At 39.6% G+C, this 25,575-nt stretch overlaps 1 protein-coding gene across 5 annotated transcripts; it reads right to left on the bottom strand.

Moving 5' to 3' along the window:
• Nucleotides 1-256: 256 nt before the first annotated feature.
• On the bottom strand, nucleotides 257-24,739 carry LOC110985215 (receptor-type tyrosine-protein phosphatase T-like). Of its 5 annotated transcripts, none has more exons than XM_022246070.2 (32): nucleotides 24,277-24,739; nucleotides 20,067-20,177; nucleotides 19,339-19,467; nucleotides 18,334-18,567; nucleotides 17,618-17,941; nucleotides 16,893-17,153; nucleotides 16,231-16,365; nucleotides 15,950-16,105; nucleotides 15,364-15,504; nucleotides 14,434-14,733; nucleotides 13,816-14,030; nucleotides 13,088-13,154; nucleotides 11,561-11,667; nucleotides 11,141-11,315; nucleotides 10,432-10,531; nucleotides 10,215-10,306; nucleotides 9,251-9,453; nucleotides 8,941-9,028; nucleotides 8,708-8,784; nucleotides 8,440-8,476; nucleotides 8,205-8,302; nucleotides 7,609-7,728; nucleotides 7,358-7,509; nucleotides 6,929-7,064; nucleotides 6,492-6,641; nucleotides 6,080-6,179; nucleotides 5,686-5,762; nucleotides 5,001-5,135; nucleotides 4,719-4,847; nucleotides 4,218-4,366; nucleotides 3,372-3,507; nucleotides 257-2,956 (listed from the first exon to the last, which is right to left on the bottom strand). In XM_022246070.2, the coding sequence occupies exons 1-32, from the start codon at nucleotides 24,347-24,349 to the stop codon at nucleotides 2,948-2,950; spliced, it is 4,416 nt and encodes a 1,471-aa protein (XP_022101762.2). In that variant the 5' UTR covers nucleotides 24,350-24,739; the 3' UTR covers nucleotides 257-2,947. The 5 variants fall into 5 exon arrangements, with proteins under 5 accessions (XP_022101762.2, XP_022101761.2, XP_086999992.1 ...); XM_022246069.2 differs by having other exon boundaries at nucleotides 257-2,913; nucleotides 24,277-24,738; XM_087143866.1 differs by having other exon boundaries at nucleotides 257-2,913; nucleotides 16,240-16,365; nucleotides 24,277-24,738.
• Between the last annotated feature and the right edge of the window lie 836 nt (nucleotides 24,740-25,575).

Here is a 25,575-nt window from a genome sequence, read left to right as displayed (position 1 = left end):
TTGGAGAAAATGTCCTATTTCATCCTGCAAGACTCCAATCACGACCCTGCCATTGGCGGGGGGGGGGACGTGCAAGTTGGAAAGGAAAAATGAGCCGCCCCACCCCACTGAAACTTGTCCCGGTGATATATTTCTTGATACATCAATTAAATTTCACAACTCTAGTCTCTGAATGCAGGAGGTTTCTTCTTAATCATGACCCCAGCCCTAGTTGAAAGACAAACGCACACACAATGATGAAACGACAAACTCGACGTTATACATCTCATCCTTTTGTGTCACACACATTGTTTTAACTGCTGTAAATGTCCTCAAGTCTGTATTCCTGGGTACAAAAATAATACATACGTCACGCAAAATGTTAGAACCTTAATTACAAATTTTTGTTGAGAAACTTTACTGCTTAATATATTTCAACCTTGTCTACCCTAGTGGTGTGAAGTACAGGTCAGTAGGACCCTGTGTGAGATAAAATCTGTTACTAAGGTAATATCATGCATGGATTTGGCAAACACTTATGAATGATGTCAACCAAGAAAAATGTCTCCCTTCGCAGCCCATCTGACTACGTGTAGTTATAGACCGACTGTTGACACGGAATCTTTTTCCTTCAGATGATGACATCTTGTGGCGACAAGTGACGGCTTGTATTGATTGACTTGGTCTCGACTCTGAAATGACTGATCTAAATTATCTAATGTCATAATGTATAGCTAAACCATGCTTAAAACTCTCAACAAATATATCTTGCAGATAAAAACGTATTTAATAATCTCTTGAAATGTTGTTCCTGACCTCCATGAGAATGAATTGGCGTAGCCTCCAACACTAATTTTATGCTCAAAATTGAGCAATTTTTTTATTAATTTGAAAACACTTTTATTTGATCGAGTCTACGTTATAGCGAAGTTGTGATAGACAGTGTCACTGTTACCGTGACTTGGACATTTGACAATTTGCAAAGTTTTCAAATACTGAGTAATGCTTGTGACCAAAAAAATCTTAATCGTGATCAACAATTTTACAAACTTATATTCATCATATAGGGCTTATTACACGATTTTGTAATCAAATTACGCTAAATACACTAGGCAACACGATCTTCTGCAAAATGATTGAATGCGTTCTTTTGCTAAATTACCAGATTTATAAAGATATGTGCAGTCCTACTTTGCCAAAAATGCCGAGGTACAGCCAGTAAAGTAAACCAAAGGAAACAAATCTAGGAGGGCGGCATAACGTTTAACGTTCGCTCGTCGCTCAGCGCTCATATCATCAGCCACGCACAGGGCGCTGACAAGTGCAAATCGCCGAGAGCCCACATTGGCCAAATTTTGTACAGTGCTCACGAGGTCGTCGCTTTCTTTTACCTCTTAACAATACAATAAGTACAATGATATCGAAAGTACGGATTTTCTGTACAGAAGCAATGATTGCCAGGCGTTATTCGTTCACTCGGCTCCCCAATTTCTTGCTGACTAACGTTAATCTTGACCCAAGGCTGGGTTTGGACTGTGTCATCTCCGTACGCCGAACGGGAAACATGCACCTTCCAGCACAACCAAATAACAATGATGTTTCCTATAATCAGACGAACTGTTCTGAAATCTAGTTTTGGTAAATTTGGCGGGTCTAATCTTTTTCCTGATACAGTAAAAGAAGCCTGAGTAATCTCAAAATTTTAAAGACAAAAATTATGACCAACCGTCCTGTCAATACAGCTTGACAGGTGTCCATTCCTGAGCTGTCGTTCATTCTCTGCCCACATGGGCTGCATTGCACCTAAGTGATCAGGTCGCATTTATGCAGATGGCGTTTATGGCAATGCTAGGTACGTTTATTAGCAGTGACAAAATTCTGCACAATACTTAGAGAGAAAGTTCATCCCTTCTTGGCCTGAAGACGCCTGGTTTTGAGGCTGTAGGACTGATTATATTGTTATCAAAATCTTTCACGAATGTATCATTGAAATGTGGGGATAAAATTTAAAAAATTAACTTGTTTTACTTGTTTAAATATATAGGCCTATCACGATACGTGTACTTCTTGTTACGTCGTAGTCCTACAAGAACACATGGTTTACTGAGTAATATCAGGATATATCTTAACACAAAGCGTACTTGATGATCTTGATGGTTAATTCATTACACGGTGACATATCGCGACCGCCTCTGGGGAGCGAGGAATTGTTGTTTATCAATGATCACTTTGCACGGTGTAGCTTACAGCTTGCTTCTAAAAGCCTCTGTGGTTGGCACATCAACTATATAATTTCGTATCTTATCCCAGTCTGTTCGAGTTCTGGCAACAACTAATTGTAGCTCTTCTCCCCATAGACTAGTTCAATCGGTACATAATACTCGATTACATTTTGGCTTTGAAATGGCTACTTACTTAAACTTTTCCCAATGACCTGTGTAAAAAATACTACTTTATTTATTTCACTCGCGATTTTTGATCGATCAACTGTTTGCTTTCTGCCTATGCAACCATTTTTTTCTTCACGAGACCTCTCGCTCTATTGAAATCCATCGCACATGAACTTACAAGCAGTGTACGCGCATGTATATGAAGTTACTGAATTATCTGAACAGGTCATCTAATCAAAGAAAGTCACAGTTTACATTGTTAAGACCGAATCTCGGGTTGGTTGTTATTTGTTAGCTATTTCGTAAAGACATACTTTTCTGCAGGCAAAAAAAAATAAATAAAAAACAGCACGGTGAGCAGTGTTCCACATAATGTGATTGCTTGATACCAGTCTGCAGTTTGCTCGATACAAAAATGATTAACATGTGATTTTTAAGTGTCATTTATCATTGTTTACAGCTATCTTCGGGTCTAGAGGTTCTCATAGACGGTGGACGAATCTAAGTTGACTTGGAGTATGTCGTAGCACATAGCATAGTGGTCCTGTCCAACGTAAACCATACCACCCACATATCAATCATTCTGTCTTGAAAAGCAAAATAATTATCGAACAATGCTCGATCGCTACTAGCACCGAGGCTAAAACAGGAACTCCTTTCAAAAAAGCATCTTTGTACTCGTATTCGCGTTCTTCTGTTTTGACTTGGCTTTTATTTCAAAGAATGCGGTCAGGGTAGAATGATATCGCTTGAAAGGAAAACAGGTGGAAGCTCGTGAATAAAAGTGGAAATAGTTGGCATACATTTTCTTCTCAAAAGATGGGTGACGTCCATTGGCATTTATTAGCAAGTAAAGGCGCCGTTATGCAGCCGTTCGATCTAATTGTTTAAAACATGCTTAAAACGTGCTCGCATTGAGAATGCTGTTTTTCGTCAGATCGCTTTATTGTAAGCACATGTAGATTAAATAATACTGATTCGATCATAATAAGGCGCACTTACCATGGAGTACATCATGCTGCTGTTCACTGCACGAAGACGCAGAACGGCTTGAAAGACGTCCACAACCTTTTCCTCCTGGAACTGTTCCATGGCAGACATGAGGGCGCAGTACACGGCTGAACGGCCAAACCCATTCCTTGAAAACATTGTTCACCAATACCTTAAACAGTTGAGCCATCTCTATTGGTTGACGGCCCGTCACGTGGACAGTCTTATTAAAACGTTTGATAAAAAAGCGACTGGAAGCCGCGATGCACACCTCATATAGTACGTGCCACGCACGCTTATCTCCATTTATGGAGATTGCTTACGCCTGATTACGAGAGGAACATAGCATAACATGGCTAGAGGGGTTTTTATAAAGTAAAATTGTTGAACCAAATTGTTCGAATTTTTTTTTAGTTTTCAACAAGTTTTTAGATCCTGACTGAAAAGGGTATTTAATAAATGTGCGTGTCCAGTCTTAAGTACAGATTCATTTCTTTAATTAATGGCCAGATGTGGAAATGTAATACTGAATTCTTTCATTAAGCCGAATTTGCTTTTCGGGTTATTCCTACTTGTTTTAACCAGCATTCTGAATTTGAAATACCTTGTGATAAAAGACTGTAGCGTGTACGTATTAACTGGCTGCAACTAGGTTGGAATATCAACTAACAGAGAAACTAGCTTATCTTCAAGAAAAGATAAGCTGGTGAGTTGTGACGCAACATTTTGAAAAATATAGATTTGCTTAAAAATGTCAAAGTTTGTCTAGCATGACCCCTCGCGCTTAGCTTGTTCTCTTGGAAAGAGGCTAAATTAAGCCCTTTGGCAAACATAATTAGCCTGCTTAATAGAACTTACATGCAATGAACCACGATGGGCGATTTTTCCTCGTGCCATTGTTGAGTTAGGTCCATGAGTGTCAGAATTCCTTGTCGGGAGCTGGGAACCTCCTCATCTGCTGGCCAGTCTTGGCATTGGAACTGACAGACGGTCCGAGCAGGCTCAGCCTAAAACGAGTTTGTGAAACACCAGTTTCGATATAAATGTGTTTTGGTGTGCATCGCGCCAGAGCTTGCACACGTATTCGTTGGAACCCCCTCCCAGAAGAATCAAGCCAAAATTGTTTTCAGTTGTCTTGGATCATTTTTGGATGTTTTTTTATGAATTCACGTTGCCAAACGTAATAATTTTGTTGTTACAAAGCTAAAAAGCACTCTTGCCACAATTGTATCCATGTGCATGTTAATCAAATTAATATAAAAATAATTGTTAAAAGTCAAACTTAGACGATATAAGCACATGTAATGCAGTCCACAAATTAATTATAATAAATGAATAATTAATGAATGATTGGATTACCTTTGCTCTCACATGGCGCAGTGAAAAAGTGCGACCAATCACACCTTTGTACTGTTTTGTCTGCAGTAGCTCCACAACCAGGGGTCCCAACTCGAAGGGCCCGTCTTCTGGCCAGTAACGACACATGCTCTAATCACACAAATTTGAACAAAAATCAATAATAATAAAAACTACGTATACACAGAATCAACTCCCAAAATTGTGATAAAGCATTGCCTACCCCGAAAAACAAATTTTCTACCGATTTAGATTTGTTATAGTAAAAATACTTTCGAGACTTACTTCGTCGTCTTCATCCAGAGGGTTAAGCATGACGATGCAAGTCGCTTTTTGGTCGTACATTAAGCGCCAAATGTCCGCAGCTGTGCTGGGCATGGGCATCTGTGTCGTGATATACCTACATTTCTTGCGGTAGCCCTATACAAAGCGAGTGTTGAACCTGATGACTGATGATCAAATTAACCAGTTTCTAAGAAACTCCCAAAGTTGAAAAATTATATTTAAAACTATAATAATGCGAAACTGAGAGGTGAGGAATCAAAAATGGCCCAAAGATAACAACCTCATCCCCGCTTAATTCATATTTGTCATGTATTGCTGCCATAATAGTTGTTCACGCAATTGGCAGAGTAAAGTGTGTAACTTGAATGGGTTAAAGCCTGTTCCTTTCCTGCGTTTTGGAAGAATGTTGCAATTCACAGTGACCACAAGTGGTACAGCCTTCAGGGTCGAGACTTCCTTGTATTGCACAGCGCCACAAAATCCACAGGGGCGTTCTGGTGCGTTCTGTTGCACACACGTACAAGGCAGGACAGGGTTGCGGAATAAGAATGGCCTAGGTGCAACAGCATGCACTGTGCTAGATTGCGCAACTCAGATAAAGTCCATACGGGTAAATAGTGACGGCATTGCTGCGCTCAGACGGCGCGACAGCACAGAGGCTAGAAAGTAACGCACTGATACCAACCGGGAGAAACGTGGCGTTGATGTAATTGTTATCATCTTCACGTGAGGTAGTCACCAAGAATGGTCTCGATCTGTCAGCTGAAGGGTAACAATAAATTGGCCCTCAAATTAGAGGAATTTTACTGACACCATTTTACTAACATTTTCACATAACACCATGGTGTTTATGAGGAAAAAGACTAGGTATCATATGACTCTCCGATTCATATCTAAAAATCATTAAACTTAAAAACTGAGATGATCCATTTTGTTTTCCTCAAATACGAATTCATGTTTTTTTCCTGGAAGACTGCAAATTTCGTGTCAAAACTGTAAATCTTTTGTTCATATCAATATTCTCTTGTTTCTGTATTCGCAGAATAAAAACATCCAAATTATAGCTATCCGGCGCTCACTTGGAATGAAATCTGGAAACCGATTCCTGGTGGCATTCTCCGGGAGGTGGCCGGACCTGCTCCGCTCATTACGACGGCCCAATCGCAGTTTACCCAGCGCCTGTAAAAAAAGTACAGTGTACCACCAAACAAGACTGTCTCTTTCTCTCCTTTGGTGAAACTGCGTCAAAGTCCTGTGCTCGTTAACAAACGTGCCGTCGCATTTAAATGTCAAACAAACTGTAGCAAATAAACTATAAACAAAATACATCAAATACTACTCAGGTAATTTATAGAAATGTTCTGCCAATCGAAATAACAGAGACAACTTGCATTTGGTTTTTTATCAAATTGTTCAAAGCAAAGTTATTTTGCATCATTGTCGGCAAAATTGGGTAATTAATGGTAACATCTGATTTCACTCTTTCTCTACCTGAAATTGCTTCTCGATGCCCGTTTCTTTGGAGCGACCTTGCACCTTCTTCATGGCCGTCAGTTGTCGTCGGAAATCGACTATTTTGTAGGTTGTTTCGCCAGTCAGGGATGCCGCAAGGAGGGCATCAAAGATGAATTGGTATTGCTCCTGGAGATGTAAATAAAGTGACCTGATTTGCATACGACTTTTGCTGGACGTTATCCCAGTGAAAACTGCTCTGCCAATAATGCAGAACATTTTGCTTGAGCCATGCTGTTTTCAGTTCGAGAGATGTAGGGTTTTGTTCTGAGTTTTGCGTGAAGCTCAGACAGTGGTGTGCTATTGAATGCCATGCATGCAAAACTGTTATCCGCCAAGGTCGACAAGGTTTTTACAAGTCACAAAATTTCTATTAAGAGTGTTTACTGCATGGTTTGCCATAGGCTGCTCCTTACCGGAGTCTGTACCATCATGATGCGCTTTTGCCTCATGCGATAGATGAAGCCGAGAACATCCACCTGCCCCTCCTGGTTCATTTGTTGCAGCATGGAGTCTAGGCAGATGTACGTCCCCGTGCGGCCCACACCTGCACTAAACAACAGATGTAGAGAAATGAATATGTAAATAAGGGAACATGTGAATGAAGGGTTAATTCTCCCTTTGTTCTTTACACCAGTATTCTATTTTTATGTCATCGTGAAGCGCATGCACGTCCATGTAGATTTTAACCACGAATGCTTCAAACCACTGTCTAGTTTTTTTTTCCACCGTTTCGGTCAGAACGGTGTGGTACATTAACAAACATTTTAAAAGCTTTGAAAAATACCTACAGCTACAAAATCGATTCTCTTAAGGGTGATGTTTCTCATAAGACCTTGGTTTACCTGCAATGTATAAGGATCCGTCCTTCGTTTTGCTCAGAGTTCACCACTCGTATGAAGTTGAGCAAGGGTGCTGGGTACTCGGGTGGTTTCATGTCTGGCCATGTGGTGTAGTGGAACTGCTTCACTACTCGGCAGTCCTCGTCACTGTCGTGCTAGATTCGAGAACAACATTATATTAGTTAAAACAATAACAAGATTTAAAAGAAATGGAGGAAATTCCGCGTCCAAAATATCAGTGGTTCCGGTTTTACCTGTGTTATTTTCAGGAGTCGGATTGTATGGTCAAGGAAGACTCGCTCGTCAACGATTACCACGGAGATGTCGGCGTAAGTACAAGATCCCGTATTTGGCCAGTACTGGAGACACTTCACCTATAGTGACAAGGGGTGAGTTCAACATTTCGTTGATTTTACGTGTAATCCTTATTTTATCAGTTTTTGAAATTTGGAAGTGGTATACTTGTTGCTGGAAAGGACGTGAATTGCTAAAAGTAGGCTTGGAAGAATAAAAGACCTTTGCGTTTTCCCATTTTAGTGGTTTGTTGGCATATTTTTAAACCCAGGCGTTCAAGCAAAATATTTATAAAAAAATGCGTTCAAATATGAAATATTGGTTGAAACGACAAAATCACCAAAATAAAAAGAATTGGATGAATTGAGGGAGTTTTTTCCGTCAGAAAAATAAAAATCTAAATTAAGCGAGCAAAGGTAAATTAAGATATAAAAAATACTTCACTTTTCCGCTGGTTCGACAAAGAAGATTTTCAATAAATAACCGCACTGAATACAGATAGCAGGAGGAAAATATACTCGAACTAAAAAAACTGAAAAATTATAAAATACAATACCTTTCCGTTTTCCACGGGATTCGTCAGCATCACAATCTTATCAACGTTTAACTGCCACACCATCCGCCAAATGTCGTTAAGGGAACCCTTGTTAGGTCCTAATAAAAGGTTTATAAAAACATCTTTCTACATGACAAGCCTTGGAAATGAAATGTGTTCTTGATTGGGTTTAAATAATGTGCAAGATGAGACGAACCGTACACTTTTCGGTTTGAAGGACGCAGAAGATACTTGCCTTGACTAGCGATGTACTTGTCTGCCTCTTTGTAGCCCTGTTGGTTTAAGACGTGGACGAAACACTTGGATAAGATAATTACACACTGTGAGATCAAGAAATCTCTATTTGCGTATGACTGAATGAAAAAAAAATCAATTGGAAAAGCACATGGGCTGGAACGACTAACTAAAGCCGAGATATCCAAATGAAGAAATCTACCTAATGACACTGTGAGAAATTAATGCCTCTAGGAATGAATAGTATATATTTGTATTAGCCAACTCACGTCCACGTAGCATGCGTTTATGTAATCGGAATGAGGGTCTCCTTCCATAGGCGTCAATACAACGCGAGAATGGTCATCTGCGAGCAAATTTGGAGTTGATTGTCAGTTTCATGGCAACTCATTTCCCTCTGAATATACAATCGGTCCTTACAACGGCAAAAGGCCATACCTTAAGGAGTCATCTTCAATACAAATACAAAGGGGTAAAATACGAAAGTTTGGTGTACACATACAGGCAATGACATTGGCAAATCGATTCTTGTGCTTGTTTTCTGGTTTCCTTGCCACAGTCCAAGGATGTAACTGACCGTCTGGAATCGTCTGGAGGAAAAACACATAGAATGAATTATGATTGATTCTTCAATAATGCTGTACATGGTGAAGTACGGATTAAAGTTTCCTCAGAGACTGTGATACAATTAATTCTAGTTCAGGTAGTATATATGCTTTGAACATTGTGTAAATGTGACGTGTTAAGGTCTCTGAACTGACAGGCCTACAACAGAAAAGGTGTCAAGTTTCTGAGCAAGAATACACAGCAACCTTATAGTCTGCCTCAAATCCACTTTCTTTCATTGATTCCTTCATCTTGGTGTAGTCAGCTAGCGCCTCCGAGCAAACGGGCGGTGGCTGCTTGAAGACTTGTTTCTGGCTTGGTTTAGGCGCGAGCTTAGGGGACCCCAAAGGTGTAGGCGGACTGCTCCCACCCTCAGAATCACAATAAGCGTTCGAAGACGTCGCCATTACTGTATGTGGGAACAAGAGCAAGAACGTTGACTGAAGCTCCCTTTATTGTTAACAGTTAACCACCTACGGTGACGGGATAGCTAGTAACAGTAGTGATAGGTATATGAAATAGTTTTTTAGGAATCTTTCACTTAATAAAGAGCACTTTAGTGACATAAATTGCCTGAAAACATCAATTTCGATATATACATGACACTGTTTCACTGTTGAGAGCGTTTTATCAATATTTAAGGTCCTACATTGCTCCAGAAAACGTATTGCTCCGATTCTTTTTGGTCAAACTTGGGCTCTTCTGTTAGGGCACTTTCAGTTTATTTTTATCCATCAACCATCCCCAACAGCAATAATAATAATAATGATTAATAATAAAAATATAAGTAATTTCTGGAGTGGATCAAACACAACGAAACGTAATAAAATAACCCACTGAAAACAATTTGCATATTGAATGAGTGTCAAACACCCAATATCTACAGTGGGACGCTAACAAGTTTTACAGTAGTAAACTTTTAAATTCTGCACAGCGCCTGTAACCTCTTTACGCCCCTTTACTCAAAGGCTCATATTGCCTTTAAAATAAAACCCCAAAGCACCTAGGTCTACACCCCCACTGTGGTGAAAAATACCATGACCATGTTGACCTGGTGCAAAGAAATTGACACTTCTTTGACACTCATAAAAACCCGCTCGTAGGTTAAACAGAACACTGGTCGTGCCAAAAAGTAGGAAATGCGAAAATGTCATCCTTATGGAAGAATACCTGGCTCATCAACTTTAAGTTCATGTGGTCGATCTGTTGGGAACATTAAGGATCTTCTTCCGTCAGACGTCCTTTGAGGTTGATTAGCTTTTCTGTAGGTCAATGATATTTTGAAAGCATCTGTCAACATCTGTCTACCATCCCTTCAGTGTCCGTAGGGAATTTGGACATTTTTGTCTGATAGCTTGAAAGCAAGAAAATTACATTGTTCTGTTACCTTCTAAAAATAATAATGGCGACTAAAACAGTGGTGACGAGAGCCAAAACTAGAAACACCATCCCCACCGCAAGTCCAGTTGAATTATTTTGCCGTGTTTCTGTAGAGAACATTGAAAGCGTAAACTTATAACACTTGAAACGCCACGTGGTCATCAACCCAATACTAACGAATGAAATCCAACCTTGGTGTTCGCATCAAAAATTTAACCGTCAGCTGAAGTACCCCTTTTGGTTGTGCTGGTACATGTATGTCTGTTGAAGATTTAGTAACACATTTTTTCGAATATAAGAAAACATCAAAACTTCAGTCTGTTCTTGTTGTCGGTCTTTTTTCATATTAAAACAGCAGACAGCGTCGTTTATTTCTAATGAATGAACCATTTGAGTATTGGCTCAATTACGATGTAGCTCCGTCAAAAGAGTGTAACGGAAACCTAATTCATTGGGCCACTAGCCATAATGGGGTTTCCGAGGGGTATGAATGGAATATACTAATGTAATTTGGTGGCTGGAACTTTTGGCACTGGAAGTTTTCTCAGATATATGTGGGCATTGCTTGATTTAATTGGAAACGTTGTGCATTTTATTATACCCACACCCCTTTTTTCACTCACACTCCTTATTTGGAAGTGAAACCGGAGCTGAGGTAGCTTGACCATTTCCCAGACAGCTAATTCTCGTACATTAGGAGAGAAAAATAAATTTACCTTTCGCTGATATGGTGTAAACTTCCAAGATAGAGGGCGTTCCTGTGTACCACCAATTTTTGGCAAAAATATTGAATTCATACTTTGTGCCTGGCTCGAGGTTTGTCTCAACAAAAGGAGCGCTTTCGGTCTCTCTCTTTATGAAATCCTCCTTTTCTGTTGCCCTGAATTTTACCTTGAAAAAAGTTTTGAAGTACAAAAGTCGCAGCGTCATTGTATGGCGAATCAAAGTGCCACTTTGATTGGGCACCACTGGAGTTTATCTCCAGTTGATACTAATATCTATATGATACTTTCATTTGCATAATGTATCTATTGATTCGTGAAATATACATGTAATGAAGGCTTGTGTGCAAATATGGCTAGAGTGCGTGCTTTTTCAAAAAGCAAATGAAGATTCATTGCTGGTATATTACGTACAACGTAACCGCTTATTGGTCCTTTGGGTTGTGACGGTGGGTCCCAGTCCAGAGTAACTGTCTCCTTGGTTCTATTTGTCCAGCGGAGATTGCGTAAGGGACCAGGTACTGCAATTAGAAATAGCATGTTATTGTTAACACGAAAAGAAGACAAATTAGTTGCTTCAGAGATAACAGGAGTTATCATTTTGTAAGGCCTCAACGTTTATACATAAGCAGACAGTAGGCACTGTTTATAACTTCCATGATTTTCATGTTTTGTGCTGAAATGTTTCCTCTAAAAATTTATTTCATGTCTGGTAAACCATCCAGTTTTAATCAACTATGCGTGTTCATTTTGTGTTTCCTATGAAATCTGATGTGTGGCTTTCAGGGCCTCTTTTCAGAGGAAGGTTTTTTCCTGCTGGTTCTGCTGATTATCAGTATGTTTGATGGCTATTGGAAACCGTTAGACTTGCTGCCCTCAATCTATTCCATTGCGGAACCTGTGTCAGTATGAGTGAAGTAGACGAGATCAGATATCGGCAGCTGTGTTTTCAACAACTGATGTATATATCCATATCCAGACCACTCGCAACTCGAGATTTTAACAAAAATGTTGATGTGATGAAAGGGGGTAAATGTGTAAAACCTCTTTGATTGTCCCTTATCTAGACCCTCCCTTAGATATTATCCTGTGTATGGCCATTTTCTGTGAATCCAGGGATAGATCACCAAATCAAATGTGTCCCACTGGACCCGAAGTCAAGTGTTGCAAACAGAAAGAAAACGACACGGCGACAACTCTGTATGCCACTCAGGCTCCCATGCACCTCACTGTCATTGTATTGGAAATCCATTCCTCCCACAGGATATCATTTTTCCCCATGTGATCGAGTCAAAATGTGTGAACACCTAGTTCTGAAAGTGTCATAATATTAAATCAGCAGGTACCACCACCTCTTGCCATTTGACAGGACACATAGGAAAACACAGCAACTAGAAATTCTAGGAAAAATAACTGAAGATACTCCCGTGATACATATTTTGCATCCAACCTTTTCATGGCTCATCAAGCCAATTCATACCAGACTTACTTCGTTATTTTCTTGCCATCTTAACAGAGCCATATTTTGGATGCCAGTTTGCATCTGTCATTGCTTTTGTAGGGTTGCCCTTTCGCTGAAAGAATAATTTCCTAAATCCTGTGCTATTTATTTTGAAAATTACTCCTATGTCTACCACTTACTCATAATTCTATTAACTAATTTGTATCGGTTTTCTCCTACACTTCATCAAATTTGTGTGTTATTTTTATCAAAATAAACAGCATTGATTGATAAACAAGTTTCGATTTGTACACTGAGGCCTAAGCCCCGCGAATTATATCCAACGAAAAAACTCGTTATGCAGGGGCAAGGATTTAAAAGCAATCATGTGTCGACCGAGGTAATTCGATCCTGGGTAAGAAAGGCGGAAGGTGAAGACCATGCAGTTCTATAAGTATCGTATTTATGTGAAATTAAGACTCAAAGCAAAAAGTATTTACCTCCAACGACCGTTGCAGAGATGTTTTCGCTCCAATCACCAAGACCTACCTTCGTTTTTGCGCGCACCTATAGCATGGGAAACAATGTCACATTGTGTTTACAAAATCTCATGGATCTTAACATAACACAAATTCAGTATCATCTTGATAATAGTGAATGCTAACCTAGGCTGTGACTAAGTGCAGTGACTGCTGCTGGAAATAACATGCATATAGGGTGGCAACCGAAGCCACTTTTGTTAAAAGGCCGATTGCCGCAGAATTCACCTTTTGTAAGTTAAACTTAAAATATAAAATATAAAATATGGTACACTGAGTTATCTGATTGCACATTAACATAACAATTTGAATTCCCTAGACTGAAGACACTGATGGTTATCTCGTGATTCGAGGCAAGCGTTTGCATAGCGACCGCCATCTCTGGGATGGACTGGTTCCTTTGTGCCTTTCTTATCAATTGAGAACTAAGAAAAAGCTTGCCCCGAATCACAAAGTATAGCAACCGTGTCTTTTGTATGAAGAATTCTAATTGTTATGTTCACGTAAATTTAAAGAATTAAGTGCACCAGATTTTTCTGAAATCTAACTCGCAAAAGGCTTATTACACACCCAAAGCTGGTGAACACCATTAATGCCGGTGAAGGTTCACACACGTATTCAGTTTGTAGCTTCTCTAGCTATTGAGAAACCATAAACATAAATAAACATGTTCACTTGAAGTTGTTTACCTTAACTGAGTATTTCTCACTCAGCTGAAGACCACTCATCCTGTGATGTGTGACAGTGGTGTTGACATATTTCTCCTCTTGTGTTTCACCGACGTGTCTCCAGGCAACATTGTAGGCCGTTATGTTACCATGTGGAGGATCGGGTTCCAACCAGGCAAGCGTTATCGAATCTTCGGTGATACTCTCGATGGTGACATTCTGAGGGACTGTTGGCTCTAAAAAGATAGACGAACTGTTATTGATCCCTTATTTTTTGTAGGCGTGAGATGAGAGACTATACAAGTGGAAGGTACATTCCGTAATTGTGCGGGAATTGTCATAGAAAAGTGAGCGGGATGGAAGCACAAATCTTACCGAAGCAATTTGAATCAGTTACTGGTACTCATTTAATGTTTGAATTTGGTTCCCTGACAGAGTAGCTAACAACACGTGTTATACGACTTTCAGTGTGGTGTGCAAATCGGGAGCTATGTGTGGAGTCGGACATTGAAGAAGTGTTAGTTTATTTGAGTCGTAGGCACTATTTCTTGACCTTCGTCTAAATTCTCTCTAAACCTATTTTTTTAAGGAATAAAAGCACATTCAGCCCATTCTTGAATCCTTTTCCTCGCAACTCACTGGCTTCTTTCGTCCGCACTATGAGACCACTGCTATACCGTCCAGTCCCGTAACTTGTTTCAGCCGCAACTTGAAAGTTATACTCAATGTATGGTATCAAGTCTTCTATTATAGCTGATTTTGCCGAGATTTGATGGTTTAACTCTGTTTGTGATCCGGAAATCACGGCACTGAGCCTGTATTTGTACCCGGTGATGGAACCACCCTGCTTAGATACACAAATCGGTTCACTCCAGGAAAACCTGAGGCTGCGTTTCTTTACAAGTGTTGATATTACTTCTCCCGAGAAAGGTTCTACCTCTGAAATCAAAATTAAGGAGACCAAGAGTTACATGTATGTATCAAGATGTCAGATCATTGATGTTTTCCTGTATGTTCCTTCTGGACGATTTTCCCCTCTTGGCATACTAATCATTGCAATATAAACCTCCATTCTATTCATATGTTTTTTTTTTTCCAAAATAGGAAGTTGGACCTGACGACGGGTTTTACATATTTGTTTCTGCCAGCTGAAAGTCTTCGTACTTTCAAACCAGAAAATGGCTTTAGAGTAAAGCCATCTTTATGAGACGTGAGGTCGTGCAAGACCGAAATAAGTAACTCGCGTGTTATAATTAAGCATAATCGACGAGACTACCGCTTCGACTGATTTTGACAAGGAATTATAGGCTGGTGGTCTGAAATCAGGCTTTCTCATTCTAGGAAAGCCGCCAGACCAACTGATCACTGGGATCAGACATGGTTTCATGAAGAATGGAAACGTTTGGCTCGCAAAGGATTACGAGATACAGTGAAGGTGTGATTAAAGTTAATATCATAATGTAGGACTCGAAGAAAGAAATCGCTTGGGCTGGGGCCTTCATCACGGTTTTGGTATGTATGGCATTTATTGCAAGAGAATCTATGTCATATCTGTAGCTTATTACTCACCAGAGCACTGGCAGTTGTTCCCAAAATATTGCCCGGCACATTCATGATTAATGCATTCTCCAGTATCCTTACTGCAGGTTTTTCCTGGTGCGCAGTGGCATGTCTGCTTACAGTCAGCTCCATACGTTCCGTCCGGGCATCCTGTTTTAAGAGTCCACAGACTTTTAAATCAATTTTATGTGAATAGTCACTGTCATAATTGTTAAGTACGTATAGTGCTATAGTTAGGGTAATGCTCCATGTGAAGCATGAAGCATGTCCACTCTTAAGTAAAAGTTGCAACGCATCAACCAACCCTCAATTGCAATTTTTAAAAACTTGTATTGATCTAATGCTACGAATCTTTCGGCATTCGTGCACATATCACACATGTCTGTCGCGTAGATTGACTAAACTGTAATTAATCATGAGAGGAAATATTACATATAATGATGGAATGTGTCTTTTGACTTGGGAAAAGTAGGGCCTACATTTTTCAAAAGTTTCCCTGCGGAATTACAAGTTGTCAACTGCGACCAATAACGGGGATATGATCATAACCTGTGGCTGAAAATTAATGTGAGTTTCAATTTTAGTTTCATATTACCTCGCATGCAGTCCAGTCCTGTGAACCCTGCAGCACATGAACATCCGTAAGGATCAGACAAACAAAATAAACGACCCCGACAAGCACTGTCGTGCTGATCGCCACTGTTGGAGCATCGGTGACCGGCATTTTGTCCGAAGACGTTACGACCGTGGACTGTGTGCAGAACAAATAGTAATGTGCATCGATGATTGACCAATCGTTTGTAGTGGCAAACGAATGGAGTCTTATGATATAACGTTATGTCAGCGCAGTCATTTTAGAAAAGTTATTTTCGATACCTTGCTCACAGTGTTCTCCACTGAAACCTGGTGCACAGACACACGTTCCGGTGTTGGCATCACAAACTCCCCCATTGTAGCATCGACGGCAGATATTGAGACAGGAAAGGGACCCCCACTTTTCTGCAGAACATTCTGGTAGAAAAGTAATCTGAATTCATAGATGGTAATTTCTGGGAGACATTCCCACTGGGTCAAGCACGGTACTTTCCTTACTTTAATTACATCCTTTTACTTTTTTTTTCCTCGTCCTATATCGCAGCAGATTCAGCATGTGAATGTATTAGACCACGATCTATCTATCTATCCAACTCCATCTTGGACATGACACTTCTGGGAGAGATTGAAATGTTTCCCGAACTTCCATTTTTAATGTTTTCGTAAGGTTAAATAATTACTATAAATTGTCTCCCTATGGTTTCTTTTGGTGGAAGAGCTACTTGAAATTGAAAGGAAATAACTTGGACTAGGCTGTTTTTTCATTTGTAAGTTAGGAAGATAGAAGTGGTCATATTTTAGCTGTCGCTTCCTTTTTTGAGTTTCACTTCAACAGACTTCTAAGATAATCCGTAGCATTTGTTCCACGCTGGCGCACAGTAATTGTAACATCGAATACGATGTGTCTAAGGTGTGTACATCGACGAAACAATTAATGCAAATACCTCGCACAACGAGTCTCATGATGCCATGCAGTCGTTGACCTTCATGTCCAGATGGGAAACAACTGTAGACTCCTGCATCCGTCACAGCAACATGAGGAATAGTCACACTAAGCTGTTTGTCCCACAAAGTAACATCACTTCCATTGTGCTGCCATCTGTAGTCGGTATTTGGTGAATTCACTTTTCGCATTTCCAATCGAACTGAATCTCCGATATTTACTGTTTTTGTTCGTTGAAGTGGACGTACGTATACACTAGATTCTGATAAAATCAAACGGGCAGAAGTCAACGAGGCATATTATTTTAAAGTATGCACTGGATCTTTCTGAATACCGGCGTTAGATATATTCCAGGATGTTAATGAGCCGAGTCACTAACTCCCTCTAGAAACGATACCATGAAATCATACTGACTTAGAATCTTCCTAGACTGAACAAAAAATAAATAAACACAGGAATGAGAAGTACTGACGGCGAGCCGTCGTTTGCCAAATACGGGTGGGCAAAATTACGACGTTGCTGTAGCAACAGAAGGGTCTACCGAGAGGAACTAGCAACAAAAGCCGGATGTAGCGCTGGTGGTAGAGCGCGCGCCGGCACAGTGGTCCTATGGTAACTTATCTATGATGTCACTCAAGTTGATTGGCTTGCTAACATTTATAACAATGTTATGCAAGTACCTACTTAGTGTATTGGCATTTTTAGAGGAGAAAAACGATAAATTACCATCTGTTGGCAAAATTATGGTCTGTATCCTTGTGGCCGACTTGCCGGGCTTAGTGGCTTCGCAGTAGAAGACACCTGTTCTGTCAAGCCCACCGACTTCGGGTAACTGGATTTGTCTGAGTTGACATCCCAGCTGATTGCTCTGCAGCTCTTTTGAACTTGAAGGCAGTCCATTATTAGCTCCTCCAATCATCAACTGCCGACCGAATGACACGGCAGCGGTGATATCTCTGGGGCTTTTGTAAGCTCCAATGGTTGCATTGTTGTTTCCAGTGCTACCAAGTAGAGTAGGGCTGGTGACGAGTGTAAAATCCACTGCCTCGTCTGTATTGACGGACAAAAATAACAGTTTATGTTTAACCTGTGCAATTTCTGATCTTCTATTGAATTTTCAAATTATTTCCTTAAAGAGATAACTCAAATTCATCTCCTGAGGTCGTGTTTACTTTGATTTACATTACTTTTTTCGACCTTTCGTTGAATTGTTAGATGCCGGCTTTGGTATTGGCAGCCTAAGAGAAAAGAATTTCATCATTCATTTGGTGATGTACCCGCTTGTCTGTACTTTACTGCACTTTGGGGCCTTTCAACTAAAATATGAAGCATGCGACTTGACAAGAAGAGAGACAGAAGAGTTTCATGTTGCGCAACTCTGTGTAAAACCATTCCTGACAACACTTGTGACTGTCAACGATTAATCAGTTTTGAAAACCTACCTGCTCCATCTTCATCCGTGAATTCTTCAACGTAGACTTCACGCATGTGAAGTATTCTATTTCTACCAGGAAGATCCACTCTCACGTAACGGGCAGTGACTGCAGGGTTGGCTATGAAGTCAATGCTCGGCGTTTGGGAAGTGGCTTGTTCATCTGTAACTGTTCCTATCTCTCTGTTTGAATTACGATTTGGACTCAACCCAGCACTAACTACAGCACCTATTAAACGGCGAGCTGAAGTTGAAAAACGATATTAAAAGCTTAGCACATTGTGTCATTTTATATTGGACACAATGATTATTTGGAAAGCATTTTGAGATCCCGGAAGAGTTGTATTTCTGTTCATAAAAACGAAAAGCATGATCGCAGCGCTTAAGATTTATGCGGAAACAAAAAAAGGCATTGGACGAATAGTGGTTGGAATGGAATTACCAGTTCACTTCCGTGTCTTAGTGCACCATCCCCCCAAACCGACCTTAGACGGGCTAACGTTTAAGTGGTAAAACTTTTTATACGCTTTTTTAACACGTTTAACGAAAGTCGCGAAAGCTTAATCAGACAATTTTTTTCAAAGACAAAGCTGTGTAGAAAAATGGTTAATCATCATTTTTTATCTCCAAAAAAGTCGCAGATTAACTGTTAAAAAGTACCGATGTGTATTAAAAGCCAGTTAGGAGACCATGTGCCAGATTTTACCCCAGTTCTCGGCTTTCTTCTTGATTTTCAGATGGAAATTGGAGACATTTAAACATCTTACATACTTTTATTGTCATTGTTCAATGAGATAGTAGACCAAACATTTCAAACAATTGGTTTGGACTACAAAGACGTTTGGCAACAATGCTTACAGAAAAGTAATTCAAGAAATGTCGACGTCCTCGTATTGAGTAGTTCGTATAAAATTCAATTGCATTTAAATTGAAATCACTTTCAGAATCACGGAATAACCTTGCATTAGATATGAACCTCGGTTAAAACGCTAAACGCCCATATCAGCCATTTTACCACAATCATGTTGGGGCATGTCTGAACACCTTGAGTCGTTTCTGTTAAGTATGGTTATCTTCTTTAAGCAGTAGACATCAAGCAGGTCCAATCTCCACCACGGATCTCTTTTATCATCCTCTGTGATAGCTGAGGAAGTATTTAAGAAAGCACGAATGAACAAGTTTGCCCTTACGGTTCCAGGTAAATTAAACCTAAATAGCTCAATGCAATACCAGGTTTTTCTCGTATCAAAACAGAGCACGCTTTCTGTAATAGGGGAGTATTACAAAAAAACGAATGCGTCCATCATCAATGAATTTTTTATTGTATTCTAAATAGCTAAACCTAAATAAACTGTGGAATGAATAACTTCTTTTCTAAAAGCATCAAGAATTAGTATTTTCCAAATGGTAATTGACCTTCTTGCACGCAGTGTATTTAGAATAGTCATTCATTCTTGTAAATAGACAATCTTTCCAAGAACATTTTGTATTATAAATTTTTAAGTTTTTTTATGATGAACAAAAATACCATATCGGCGAGAGATAATGTACTATTCCAAACCGCAGATTTCTCAACGAATTTTAATGACAGGACAATTTCAGAGACTACAAACCATTTACTGGTATTAATAACCATTCCGTATAGAAGGTCTTTATAAGTCGTGTACAAACTATGTTCTTCATATTCAGTTCAATCGTTAGGAGCATTTACAAAAACATTAAGTACTTTTAAGCTTAACTTACCCGTATGCGTAGATGTTGACTTGTCCCCATCTATAGCTTTACACGGGCCGCTCTTGTCATCACCAGTTGAGCTCTGGTTGGCATTTTTTCCGTGCAAATCCAAGCACACAGCTGCAGCATCAAATAATATTTGAGTGGGTTAGTAAAATTGGACAGGGCAAAAGATTGTTGCAGGTACATGTATTATGTTGAGGAAATAAGCCTTATGGAATATGTGAAAGTGTATCTGCAATGAATTTGTCTTCAAAGCAATTATTTTTCTGCATCCTTGTACTTCTCTTCAATGCATGAAAACTCTTACAAACTTCTATTTAGTTAAATGCATTGAAAAGCGCACACTTTTAAACAATCAAAATTACCATAATTATTTTTTTTGCTATGCACATAAACAACAATGTATCAGCAAAGAAGATAAAATTTAGTCCGAGAAAATTTACAGAAAAACAGAACTTTATTTTGCTCGTGAGTTCGGAAATACTCATCAGCATAAAAACCAAACAGACATTGAAGCACCCCATGAAATAGTGAAACAAAGTTGAAAATAAGGTTACTGAGGCACCAAGGAGCATTTACTGCTTTGTTATTAAAAACATTGATTGCAGCTGAGATAACTGTGTGTATGAAGTTAAGTGGAGTATTTCAAACCTACTAATGCTATTGTTTGTAATATTAATAATGTGTCCATTGTTTAAGCCAGTTCCGTCTCGGAATTTTTTCCGCTAGGATGAATTATTCATGTCTTGTATTAAGATGAATATTCATGTGGAATCGCATTCGCCTTTAGTGATTCGCCAAGACGTCACAAAAAACAAATGAGAGGCATGAGCTTTAAGTCTATAGACATATGTGGGGTTCATCGAAAGGTTTATCCAGTTGTAAAAGGTGCGGAAGGGGTGGTGAAGAAACATCTTATCTAACACTACCGTGGACTGATTTTATGAACCGTTTTAATTAAAGAGACAGTCACGCTTATACTTTGGTCCAAAGGTCCGACGTCGTTAATGTCTGATTTGGAGTCATACGAGTCAAGCCTAACTTTGCGAAGGGTTTCACAAAAAAATTTAAACCCAAATAACTGTGATACATTCACTTGAACTGAACATTGCTGGCACTTTATATGAATACCCAAACGATAACGAGAAATCATAACATCTGGTCATACTCCACTAACATTTACATATGACGCTTAGTACCCTTGGGACCACGCTTGAATCAGAAAATCTGCCTTCGGCTTAGACCAGCGAACTCTCACATTCAAAGAATTTCGTTTAATTGTAAAAGTGGATTACACAGTTATCTATAGTTACGCCATTACCTTCATATAGTGAGCTATAAGTTCGGCTTTATTAGCGGAGATGGTCCAACGTAATTGTTTTGTTTCCCGTTTCAAGAAATTCTGTACTTCTGTCATTATTCTGTAAACAGTGTGATGTCATTCGACTGTTTTACGTTTGCACTTATTTCTGAAGGTGCATTTTTTATCCAAAACTGAAAACCAGTCTCAGGATATAGATTATGTCGATTGGGAAGAGGTAGGCATACGGGGTATTAATGCTGCCTTTGAGGTCGTTGAAGATATCATTCCCGCTACCAGGATTTAAAACTATTTTGTCCTAATTACCAATGTCCTTCAGTTCATCTATGAAATTCATCACCCTCCAGTGGATGCTGTCAAAAGCTTCTTTGAGATCCCCCAAAGTACCGTTGTCCTTGGGTTGTTTATTTGGCCTTTTCACTAATTCTTGTGAGACCAGGACAGAATCGAAGAATGAGTACTGTAGTTGAACACGTTGGGCTGTTTTGTTTAGTCTCACAGACGTGTCTGTAGGCCTACTACAGCTTGTACATATATGAATTGAGGTCAGAATTTTTAAAGGGGATTTTGTGTATCGTATACAATACTCTACCGTATCGTACAGTTTAGTGTACTGTATCCAATGGGAATTAGTGGTCATGCCCAAATAATATTTGGGCTTGACCACTAATCAAGGACAACAGGCGTTCTGGTATTTTAAGGACAGCTAACATGTACATTGCGGGTGAATTATGGAAACTCCGCGAATTAAATACTTATATTTTGTGGCATTAAATTCTGTTGAAATGAAGCTGCAGATTCCCAGCGTTCTGCCGTGTACCCCCATTTCCTGCTCAGAAAATATTTCTAACTGTAGTTTGCCTGTAGTGTGTATGACGTCGTTCAGGCATTCACGTTTAGGAATAACTAAGAGGTCCAGTCGAACATCGTTCAATGTGTATTGACCACGATCTATTGTTATACATCATGAGATTGTAACATATCGTATTTTGACGTAACTCATCAAAAAACCAACATTGAAAAAATGCGTGGGTTAAATTTTAAGAAGTGACCATCGTTAGGGCAGTCGTAACGCATTTCCAATTTTCTATCGTTGCGGCACTGAACTGCGCGAGTGCGATGACGTAGCTGATCATCACGACGATTCATATGTTTTTAAATTAACCTATATCGCTGAACGCTTGTGGCCTGGGGGAGCAGGCTAGCGTAGCAGTTCTTTCCACGCTTAGCACCAATGAGGCCCGGGTTCGAGTCCTGGCTTGGCCCAGGCTTTAAGTGCATATGGTTTCCAGTCCATACTCGCTCTCGCAGGTTTTCTCCGGGTACTCCGGTTTCCTCCTGCCTCTAAAATTGGACCTTCTTCCTAACTCCGTAAGGAGTTAGGAAGAAGGTCCAGTATGAATAAAAACGTACAGTTATTGGCGCAAATAGCCTGAGTTACTGAAAGCGCCATTTCGATCAAACAACAACAACGCTTGTGGCCGTGTGATCAAGGTGGAAGGCTTGGGACCACTAGGGTGTGACGTATCCGGGCGTGGACCATTTTATTCTTTTTTTCGCCTAAATTTCATGTTTTTTACCGTAATCGTTTTTTATGTTGGTTTGTTATTGTATAGGCCTAAGCAGTAATGTTTTTCTTTTGTCATCAGAGGTTTTGGAGGATTTTTGTTAAGGGAAATAAAGTTGGCGCACTTGCGCAGTTGCAGTGCCGTAACGATAGAAATGGGAGATGCATTACGGCTGCCGTAACAACAGTCATGGCGTAAATTTTAACCCAACGAAGGGTGAAAACTGCAACTATCCAAATATTGGCCGTGTTAAAGCAGCTTTAGGTTGGGAATTACCTTCCGTCTCAGTTTTCACCCACAAAATGAGTGGGCATTAACCGTTGTTGTGGTTAAAATATCCCAGAAATTAATTTAACCCGACGTAGAGCGGAGTTGATACACTGGGGATCCATTATTTTCTAATTACGTAATTAAAAAAAATATCGGCAAATGCAAAAACCTCCTGTTAATTTGTACCTCTGTAGACGCTGAACAGCCTATTTTAGTCACCTTTAATATGGGGACTTCCCCTGAGCTGAGTAATTCTTTTCCAGAGCCTGCCTCCAGCCAAGTCCCATGGGGATTGTATGTAAATATCTAAGCCACGTGATAAGGGATTATTGACAAACCAAGTGCCAGGGTAAGTCTTGGCCTTTCTTGTATCAATGGTCTGTCTCTCTGATGTGTCTCTGAGCTGTCTAGATAGCTGTCTGAGTAGTTTCACTGTGTTGGGGGGTGTCAAATTTTTGTTGACTGTAGTGGGACCCCCCCCCCCTTTGACTGGAAAAAGGGTACCGTGACCGTACTCTGATCTTTTCTTGTGCGTTTTTTTTAATTTGTAGGCACCTGGGGACACCCTTTGATCAATTCAAATGCCAGTAGAATGGAATGTGGATTTGGGAAGAGGGTTATAACGACGGGATCTCAATTGTAACACTTAGGCATCGAGCGTAACAAATAGGCCCAAATTGGGTTGAAACAACCTAAACTATCAGGTATTTGCACTTTTCACTCTCGCTTGGGTAAAAATTTAACCCAGGCAATTTTTCAGTAAACAAAATGGAAGAGCTGATATACTTTCAGAGAAACACGCATTGAATTAAAAAAGCTAGGGTCTAGGGTTATTGGTGTACTTTCATGAGGAACTCCCACAACATAGAGTTTTATTTGGAAGGGACACGAATCGTTTGTGATCATGCAAGATCATAACATTTTGGGAATAAAAATCTACGAACAGAATACATTCACTTCTCGGAAATGCTAAATTTTATATCAAAGCAACACTTCCCATTCTCAAGGGAAACAAAATCTAGTTTTACACAGGTACAAAAACGTTGGTTGTGCTTACCTCCGTTAAGAAGAAAAACAAGCAGCATGGGGAGCAAAACACCACTGCAGTGCCCGTGCAACATTGAAGCCATGATTACCTGGTACTGTTTGTTCTGTCCTTCACAGGAACAAGGAAAGCATGCGTCTCTCCTATCCTGTTATTTCAAGCGTATGGCTAATGAACATATCCCCTGAAACCTCTATGATAGCATTGGTTTTGCCAGGTTTTAGAAAATAACCACACTGTGCTGTAGAACTGTATGGGATGAGAATCGCGAGGTGATTTCGATCACTTCCTGGTCGATGCTGCAAAAGCGAATAAACCTACTCCTCACCGACTAAACCAAACCCTGCTAAACGTACATGAGCTGAAGGAATGAATAAAATAAAGGGCATATCACTTGATTATGAATGCAGATTCAAACACTTTTATAGATATTACTTTTCTCTTAAGAACTTTAGGTTTTGCGGGAAGCGTATGTGTCGGTACAGTATTTCTGACCAATGAGCGAGGTTTGTACTATGATTGTTTTAATTTGCCCTTTGAACTTTTTTGTCTAGTGCCGTGTCAAACTATGTTTAGGGGACATTTTGTGAAAAGGGTAATAGTGTTCATAATTCAAAGTGGATGATCTTGGAAGTTGGCACAAACATTGACCCACAACCTTAAACACGTTTTGCTTAAATAATAATGATTTCATCAGACAAAGCGCCTTATATTACTCCCGCTCTTTAGGCAGTTGAGTTATAAACTGTTTAAAAGTAAATGAAAGCAGTTTCAGTTAAAATGTTGCTATAGCGTGGACTAAATGCGTGGTCTCCTTTCATTACCGTGTCGATTGATACCGCTGGCAATAAGGCAAATTACACTAGGATGCCTAGCGGTTATCCAGGGGAAAGAGAGCATGCAAAGACCCCATAACAAAACAAAACAAGTCTTTTGGGTGTCCCCAATCCAGTGCGCTCATTTAATTAAATACAAACTTACTTTCTGATTGCATCATGAACCACTCCACGCGTTATATTTAAGGCAAAGTACAAAATTCTGATCGTGAATAACGTAACGTAATAACGGGTAATTTAAGGATCCATGAAATGAATTTATCTTAGAATCACTTTTTGTGTATCTTTGTACTCTTCTTAAATGTATAAAGACTGTTTGACATTTTTGTTTTGAGTTACGTCAAGAAAGACATGGTTCAGTTTGCATGTTCTCATGGTCAAATTGTGTACTCCAAATTTGCCTTCTGAAAACATTTCTGTGAAAAGCTTGCTTGCTTGTTTATTGTCATATACTTACACAACAATAAATTGCCAG

The sequence above is a fragment of the Acanthaster planci genome, linkage group LG12 (assembly GCF_054643075.1).
Source record: "Acanthaster planci isolate LZ-2023a linkage group LG12, COTS_SCS, whole genome shotgun sequence".
Lineage (NCBI taxonomy): Eukaryota > Metazoa > Echinodermata > Asteroidea > Valvatida > Acanthasteridae > Acanthaster > Acanthaster planci.
The sequence above is the reverse complement of the archived record's forward strand: the minus strand, read 5'-3'. Positions and strand labels throughout refer to the sequence as shown.